Below are 8,746 nucleotides of genomic sequence, written 5' to 3'. Positions count from 1 at the left end.
GGGGGGGAGTGGCAAGTAAAAACCCCAGGACCTGACCCTTGTCGGGACAAAAGGCCTGAGCTTCCTGCCTCTCCAGCTCTCGGCCCAGCCAGTCAGCTCCCTAAGAACCTAAGTCCCCCTGCTGTCCCCTCAGAGTCTGTTTCATCCCCCAGGTGAACCACAGCCTCCATCACTCATCCAGACGTAACCCCCTCTCATTTCCTCAGCTGGGGGGGGGGGGTGGTTCACAAAGCACCCAGTGGGCTGGGGAGCCTGTGCCCTTGATCCTGTTTCGGACCTTGGCTGAGCTGGGGGCGAGGGTCACAGGATGGGGGGAGGGGGGGAAGCCCAGGGGGGGCCCCGGGCACGGGGGTCTCCAGACCAGGCCTCCGGCACCTTTCTGTCCACATCTGAGGGGGAGCCTAGGGGGCCAGGGGAGGGGGCAGCTTCAGCTCACCCACCCCTGCAGAGCAGGGCTGCAGCCAGCGGGGCCCAGGCACTTCGGGAAGCCTAGACAACGACCCTGCCGAACAAGCGGGCGGTACAACCGAGCAGGCGTTGGGGGGTCTTTGCCACCTGCTCGCTCTTCACTGAGCGCACCCCCCTACCCCCAGAGTGCAGCCACAGACCTTCAGGACAGGCACGAGCCCTAGGGTGTCAGAGCTGAGGTCACGGCCATCCACCGTGCCCTCCACATTTTACAGACCACTTGGGGAGACTGAGGTCCAAGAAACCAAGGTCATATGAGAATTCAGGGAAAAGACGAAGACGAGCGCATGAGTTTCCCCGGCCACCAGCAGTGGTGCCTGCCACCAACCCCCACCCCACCCCACCGGGGCCCTCCAGGGAGGCCGGGTGGCCAGGCTGCAGTGCGCACGCGCGCTCTCTCTTTCGCTCTCTTGCTCTCTCTCGGGGATCCAAACGTCCAAGGACAACCATCTGTCACTCCTGTGGCCTGGGGGCAGTGAGGTGTCCTTCTTTTCATCAAAAAGTAATACATTAGAACCCTCCTTACAATAAAGTCAGGCCGAACGGTGTCTGACCCGCGGCCCCACACACCTGTTGGTATTCCTGGTCCGCTCTGCAAAGTGACTGGAGTTTCCTCCCTCCACACACAGGCTAGAGGTCTGAACGAAAAACGACACATGCGCTCACAGAGGCAGCAGCTCGAGAGCCGCTGGAGCCTCTTCCAAAGGAATCTTTAGCCAGACACCAGAAGTCGGCCTGCTGGGCCTGGGGAGCAGAAGCAGGGTCAGCCCCCCCCCCGCCCCGCCCCGGGGCTGTCTTGTCTGGGCGGAGGGCTGAATCGGGAGTCTGAAAACCCATCCACGGAAGGTTCCAGAGCAGGTGCAGTGAGCAGAACTGTGTCTGGAACCCAGGAGGGCACAAGGGGGCAGAGCAGGAGGGAGGCCTGGAAGGAGGGGTGTTGGAGCTGCTGAGGCAGGCGCGCTCCCATCAGCCGGGGAACCCGGGCGCGGGCGGGGGCGGGGGGAGGCGGAACGTCAGGCTGGCACAGCCTGGGCAGAGAGGTGCCCGCTATGCACTTCCTGCCAACTTCCTCCCCGCTTCCCCTCCCCGGAACCTGTCTGGGACACCTGTTCCAGCAACGGAGAAAATGAGCAGTCTGCTGGCAGGGCGCCCCCCCCCCCCCCCCCAGTCTGCCTGGGGTCCCGTCTGTGCCGCCTTCTGCGCCAGACACGGTGCGGCCCGCAGCCAGCCTCCCCCTCCCCCAGCCGGCTGAGCCAGCTGCGTCTGCCCTGCAGGCCTCCCCCTCACTAAACGTGGGGCCTCCAGTGGAGGTTTGGTCAGCTCCTTTTCTTTGCTGACGCGGGCGTGTGGCTGTCGCCCTGCACACGTCTGGAGGCATTTCTAAAATCCAGGCATTTTCTTGCACTTCACGCCGATGCGCATTCAAAGCCATTTTCTGGTCTCACTAAGATACAGCTTACGCTCCCACTGACCCGGTTCTCTCAAAAGTGGACTTTTAGCGTTAACAGATCAGGACCCAAGGCAGGTAGACGTCCACCAAGAAATTTAGTCTGGCTTTTGCTTCCCAGGATATAAAGGGTCCCCCTGATGGCGATGCCCTCCGGGTTCTGTCCGCCGAATTCTGGCTGCTACCCTGCTCCTGGCCCGGTAGGGGGCGCTGGTGGGCAGGCAGGCAGGCAAGGCGGGCACCAGGCACAGGCAGGCCTGCGGTGCCCCCCAGCTTCTCCAGGGCCCTCACCAGCGAAGGCTGGGGAAGGAAAAGGGAAGGGGGCAGGGTGTTGCCAACCCGCTTCCCCACCCAGGATATTGCTGACGAGTCTAGGAAGCGGAAAAACCCAGTGAGCGTGGAGAGCGGGGGTGAGCCAGGCTTCAGGATGGAAAGGGCCAGGCCCGGGTGAAACCTAGGGCCCAGCTGCTGCCGGTGAAGTTGGGCACGGTGCGTCACTTCCTCCGCCTCAGGCTACTATTCTCTGGGGATGAAAACAATGCTTACTCCCTAGGGCGCCCTGAGGATCGAGTAAAATAGCGCCAACACACAGACCCACCAGTAAGATAAAGCGAGGTGTAGATAAAACCTCGGAATCCCTTCCGAGGGATCACTTCCAGCTTCGGGGAGAGGGTGGCATCCGGCCGGGCCTAGACACAGCCACGCGCACACAGCAGCCTGCGTGCCTGGCCCTCCGCGAAGCGTGAGCGGCAGGCCGGCCGGCCCTCCGCGTGCACGGCGATCCCCGCGGGACACGCACGAGGCCGCCTCCCGCGCCGACTCCGGCTCCCCCGCCCACGCAAGCCCACGTCCAGTGCCGGGAGGGCAGGTGTTGCCGAGGTGCACGGTTGGATAGAGTGACAGCCGACACCTGCTGGCAGCGCCTGCCGGGTTGTGTGTAGCGTGTGGGCAGGCTCCCGACTCGCCTCCTTGGGCATCAGTCGGACTTCCACTCACCCCGCAATGGGCCAGCCCCACCTTCCCAGGCTCAGGGACCAGTTAAAAACCGTGGCCCTCCCCCAGGCCGTCCACACCCTCCCGGACACTCCCCCACCGCTCCTCCCCCTCTCCCATCCCCACCCGAACTGACGCGGCGGCCACTTCGAGGCGGTGGAGAACTCTCCAATCCTCGCTATCCAGCCTGGGCGGGGGGGGGGGGGGGGTCCCAGCGTTGTGGGGTCGTTTGCAAATCAGAGCCGGGTCACACACCCGCCAGTCGGCCGACTCTCTTGATAAAGCATCTCCCCCGCTGGGCGCGCCGGGCGCAGGACCCCCCACCTCCCCCACCCCCGAGGTCTTCTTCTCCCTCCCTTGCCCCAGGCTACTTTCCAGCCCAGGCCCCCCGGGGTCGTGCTTCCGCGGAGGACCCGCCCGCGCGGTCGCCGAGTGATAACCCGGTTGGGGGCGGGGGGAGGGGGGCGGCCTTGCCAGGGACTCGCGGGTAGACTCCCGGGCTTCACGTGCCCCGCTCTCCCACCAATTCGAGGCCTCCCAACCGAGTTTCAGAACTCTGCTCTTCGCGCTTACATCTTTAAATACCGAGTCAAGGCATCCACTCCCGATTTCGGACGGATACGCGCTCTCCCAGCGGCACTGGCTCCTCTCTGGCTGGCTCTGGCCCGATTCGTCTTTCTCCCCTTCCTCCAAAGAGCCCCCCATTCTCGGAATCCTCCCACCCCAGGTGTTAACTTTCTAAAGGCGGAGGATCAACGCCTCGCTTTACACGCGAGGAAACCGAGACCCGAGCTAAGGGGTATCGGCGGGGGGAGGGGGAACCCAGGGCGGATGTGTATCAGAGGGCCTCAGGTGCAAATGGCCTAGTTCCAAGCCGCGCGGTTGCGCTGCGACTAACGGGCGGGGTGAGGGCCTGGCCAGGGGTCGGTTTCCCCCATCTGCAAGCTGGGCACGCGCAGTCCGTGCGGGGAGCGGCAAATAAACAGGGGAGGCGAGCGGTCCCGGGAAGTGCCCCCCAGCGGCCGGGCGCTTTCGGCCCCGCTCCCCGGCCCTACCCAGACCCACGGCGCGCTCCTGAGCTCCCGGGCCGTCCAGGCCGCAGAGGCGAGCGGGGAGGGCAGCCGCCGCCGCCGCCGCCGCCGCCCCGGCCTTACCCCGCCAGCTCCAGAAGTAAACTCGGGAGGCTGATGCCCCGCGCGCTGCGCGCCGCCAGCACCGCGGAGATCTGCGGCAGCTTGAGCGCGGCGCACACGCCCAGCGTGCTCCAGTTGCAGAACAACAGCAGCAGCTTCTCCATGGCGCCGGCGGGGCTGGGGGCTCCGGCTCCGGGCTTGGGGGCTCGGCGGAGGCGGCCGCGGCGCGAGGGAGGGGGAACGGCTCAGCGCAGGGCCTCCCCGGGCGCCGAGTCCTTCCGCCTTCCCTGGGCACCCGCGCCCACGCCCACGCCCACGCCCTGGGCCGCCCCGCCGGGGTCCGCCCTGTCGGGGTCCGCTCCTCCGCCCGGATCTCCGCCCCCTCCCTCGCCCTGCCCCGCCCGCCCGTGCTCCTCTCCCCTGCCCCGCCCCCTCCCCAGGTCCGCCTCGGGTCCACCCTCGCCCGGGGTCCGCTCCTCCGTCCGGATCTCCGCTCCCGACCCCGCCGGCGTTCGCCCCTCACCACCCCGGACCCCGCCGTCCACCTAGCGCGGGTCTCGCCGGGACCCGGCCCCGGGGCCGCCCAGTCGGGGAGCGCTCCGCCCCTTCTGCCCGCTCCGCCCCGACCCCGCCCTGTCCCGGGGCGGCCGCTGGGCGGTGCCCTCCGCAGGCCGGACGCGCTGCGGAGTCACTTCTCCGTGTTAAGCTCGCTGGGTGCCGAGCTGCCCGGAGACCCCCCCAGACGGTTCCTCTTTCCCGAGGGTTGGGTGGGTACAGGCTGAATCCCGGGAGGGCGGACGTGCACCCCCTCACGGGGGGCTGGACCGTGGTGTTGGGGTTTTGCACTCCCTAAGTGCCTTCCTTTCTTCGTTTTTCTGACTGCATTTGAGAGTTGAAAACTTGCAAGGACGTTAAGGACCCAACTTCGTTTACGTGCGTCCTCCTCGTTTTACCTGGGGACACAGGCTTTGGCCGTCACTGAGGGGTCACTGAGGGGTCAGAATGGCCCGGGGTCGGCTCACTTCCTGCCCTTTCCCGAAGCGGGGGGGGGGGGGGGGCGGCGCCCCTCCCCCCCGGGCCTTAGCCCTCCAGGCCCCTGGAAGTCCCGCCCTTCACCACTTCAGAGGGAACGTTTTTTTCTTAAGGCGGTTAAATAGATTCTGTGATCAAAGAAGGTAGACGCGGCAGAAAATGAAGGGGCGGGGTGTGTTCTCCAAGCTCTCAGAATCGCAGAAGCAGGTCCCGGTCATGGAGCAGAAAAAAAGCCACAAAAATGCAACGCCAGAATCCACGGTGGCTGGTTTGGTACCGTGAACCTCAGCCAGGCTTCCAGGCTTTCCTTCTGTCTGTCCCTGCGCCTCCAGCCCTCACCTGGCCATCAAAAACCTTACCCTGGAAGAAGAAAAACAGGTGTCGAGTCCTCCTTCTAAGCTAAGGGAAACAGGATGTTCGGAAGGAAACTTTTTTTAATTTTTTTTCAAGTTTATTTTATTAGAGAGAGAGAGAGAGAGAGAGAGAGTGAGTGGGTGAGGGGCAGAGAGAGGAGGAGACACACAATCCGAAGCAGGCGCCAGGCTCCGAGCTGTCAGCACAGAGCCCAAGGTGGGGCTCGAACCCACAGACCATGAGACCATGACCTGAGCCGAGGTCGGTGGCTTCACCGACTGAGCCACCCAGGCGCTCCCAGAAGGAAACTTTTCAGAGGAAAATAAAAGAGTGTGTGTGTTTGTCTTATCTTCTAGAGCACAGATGAGCTAATATCGTCTGGAATTTGCTTCCAAAGGTTGGGGGCTTGCGTGGAAGGGTGGGAGTGTAGACAAAACAAGACGAGCTGTGAGCTGAGAATTTGGGGCGTTGGTTATGGGAATGGGGGGGATTTACTGTGGATGAAGTTGTGGGGTGATGGTGGGGGTCGAGGGGTCCAGAGCCAGCTGCCAAGAAAGAATTCTTGAAGACATCTCTGGTGCAAAAAAGGTGATTTTATTATAGCACGGGGACAGGACCCGTGGGCAGGAGGAGCCTCACTGGGGTCCTGAAGGGTAACTCATTATATACCCTCAGGTTGGGAGGGGCACAGGGATAAAGGAAGTCTCTAAGATATTTCGGAAGCAAGGTTTACAGTTTCCAGGACCTTGAGGGGCTAGCTGTTGCTAGGGAAACCTTTTAATACAACCTCAGTCCTGAGACCCTTCAGATGTTTATACTGCGGCCAGAAGCTTGGAGTGGGATTCCCAGCATACATCTTGGGGCAGTTTAGGTAAAGGAAGTAGACTCACAGTATCCTTGAGGTTGGGACAAAGTTAAGCCAAGGTTCTCCTTTGCCCCCAGCGAAGTGTCACCCTGCAGGCAGCTGAGCTCCTAGAGGGAGGTCACTGCCTTTCAAGCACTTGTCAGTGGGCTGTAGGCAGGAAGGGAACTTAATTTTTCATTAGCCTTTGTTTCTCGCATCACCATGGCAAGGACGTAAACCCCTTTCCTTTGTTCTTGGGGAGGCAGCGTCCTTCCTGTCCAGGGACCAGCACCAGCTGGAGCCCTTCCCTGTTCCCGGGGCTCAGCGCCCTTTCTACTCTCTGTAGGCACCCCTGTCCCCCCACCCCAGCTTGGTGTAAGCCGAGACCCTGGGTTGGCTTGGTGGCTCCAGCTTTGACACCTATAAGCTGTGTGATTGTAGGTGATTCATTCAACCTCCTGGTCCTTCAGTCTTCTCTGCAGGGTGGGTACATCAGCGGCTTCCCCGCACTCATCAGAAGGTTGGCTCTCTTGGATTGGCACCACCAGCCGTGTGTCTTTGCGATTCTCTGGCTCAGTCGTGCCCTGACTACTACATAGGGCTCCCTGGCTTCTCTAGGAACCAGCCATTCGCCTAAGGAGCCTCGAGTCCTTTTAATAAATAGAGCCTGGTGTTTAGAAACAAAGACCTGGGATAAGATGTGCTCAGTGCTGGTGAGGCGTCAGGCGAATCTGCCCTCTTAGGAGACGGAGCTAGGGTGAGGGGTGTGTGTGTGTGTGTGTGTGTGCGCGCGCGCGTGTGGTATTAGTCTGCTCAGGCTGCTTTAACAAAATACCATAGACTGGGTGGCGTAAACAACAGAAATTTATTTTCTTATGGTTCTGGAGGCTGGGAGTGCAAGATGCTGGCAAGATTGGTTTCTGGGGAGACCCTTCTCCCCAGCTGTCTTCTCCTTGTGTCCTCATACAGGCTTTTCTCTGTGTGTACACATCCCTGGTCTCTCTCCTTTTTTTTTTTTTTTATGTTTATTTTTTTAAGAGAGTGTGTGTGCGCGCATGTACATGAGCAGGGGAGAGGCAGAGAAAGGGGGTGGGGCAGAGGATCCAAAGTGGGCTCTGTGCTGATAGCAGACCCGATGTGGGGCTTGAACTCATGAACCTTGAGATCATGACCTGAGCTAAAGTCAGATGCTCAACCGACTGAGCCACCCAGGTGCCCCCCTCTCGATCTTCTTAAAAGGACATCAGTCCTGTCGGACTAGGGATCCACCCTTATGACCTCAGTTACCTCTTTAAAGGTCCTGTCTCCAAATGCAATCAGTTTGGGGGGTTAGAGCTTCCACATTTGAATTTGGGGGGGGATAGAATTTAGTCCATAATATATATATTCATAATACTCTGTATATATTGAAATATATATATACATATATATACACACATATATATATCTATATCTATATATATATCCACATATATATATGTATATATCATGTATCACATACACCTGCTGAACCAGGATCTTCCTTTTAACAAAAACACTCAGGGGCGCCTGGGTGGCTCAGTTGGTCGCCACGGCCAGTGGGAACCAAAGGGTCAATGTAACTTCTCTTTGTGTCACAGACTTGCATGCTTGTGAGGTTGCTCCCTATGGTAAATTCAAAACGAGTCTGGGCGAGCCTCCCAGACAGGGTCCCAGGAGACGACGGGACGTTCTGGAACTTTGAGGGGTCCGGAAGTTCTCTGCCAAGAAGAATGTGTTGGTGAAGGTTCAGTTACAGACCACACAGCCCCCCGCTTTCGTTAGCTTAATTATGGTCACCCAGTGTTGAGCAGCATAAGGACGAGGAAGCAGATGTTGGAAAGAGTCTCTAAGGAACAGAAAACTCGCTGAAGAACTTCCCCGGGAGGCGAACTGTGTGCGTGTGTACCCCACCGCAGGAGGCTGCCTCCGCTGCTGCCCAGTGTTCTCGAAGCTGGGGCCTGCCACAGGGCATCCCGGCCCAGCTGTCCCAGAAGGGCCCACTGCTGTATCTCTGTACTTGCGGAAGGGTCCTGGGGTTGTGCCTTCTGCATTCTGGGTCTCCTGGGGACGCACCTGCTCGGCAGGAGCTTGGTCACGCGAGAGGCCCGGTTGCCAGGGCCAGCCTCATTGTGGCTCCACCGCCACAGACAGTGACTTCACAGGGCCGCGCCCTCAGCTTGCAGCACGGAGACTACAGGGCAAAGCTAGCAGGGTCTCGGGTGCTTTGGACACAAGACAATTTCTGTTGCTCGTGCCTCCCTGGATGCCAGGGTGTGGGGGGAGTCATTCAGGGCGGACCTGGTCTAAACCATTGGTGCTCTGATATGTGTGGGTGTCGAAGCTGAAGGTTGAGGGCTGAGGCCATCATAGGGTGAGTGGGAGCTTTTTGTCCCAAGTCCGTGCCATGCAGCCCTGATTTCCTGTCGCAGACTGTGGGTCTAAAGTTCTCTCTTG

General features: G+C 60.5%; 1 protein-coding gene and 1 long non-coding RNA gene across 2 annotated transcripts in view; one reads left to right on the top strand and one right to left on the bottom strand.

The window, feature by feature from the left end:
* SLC66A3 (solute carrier family 66 member 3) overlaps window positions 1–4,397 on the bottom strand; it is a 14,767-nt gene extending 10,370 nt beyond the window's left edge. Inside the window, exon 1 of the mRNA XM_040496082.1 lies at window positions 4,063–4,397. Coding sequence (XP_040352016.1) covers window positions 4,063–4,205 — 143 coding nt within the window. The 5' untranslated portion in view covers window positions 4,206–4,397. The remainder of the gene's footprint in view (window positions 1–4,062) is intronic.
* A 45-nt stretch (window positions 4,398–4,442) lies between these two features.
* On the top strand, window positions 4,443–5,376 carry LOC121044100 (uncharacterized). The gene is made up of 2 exons (XR_005797124.1): window positions 4,443–4,808; window positions 4,932–5,376. It is a non-coding gene; the product is annotated as an uncharacterized LOC121044100 (long non-coding RNA).
* Window positions 5,377–8,746: the final 3,370 nt, after the last annotated feature.

The sequence above is a fragment of the Herpailurus yagouaroundi genome, unplaced genomic scaffold, assembly GCF_014898765.1.
Source record: "Herpailurus yagouaroundi ecotype Mexico unplaced genomic scaffold, PumYag 188, whole genome shotgun sequence".
In the NCBI taxonomy this organism is placed as follows: Eukaryota; Metazoa; Chordata; class Mammalia; order Carnivora; family Felidae; genus Herpailurus; species Herpailurus yagouaroundi.
This window is presented reverse-complemented; position numbering and strand designations above follow the sequence as displayed.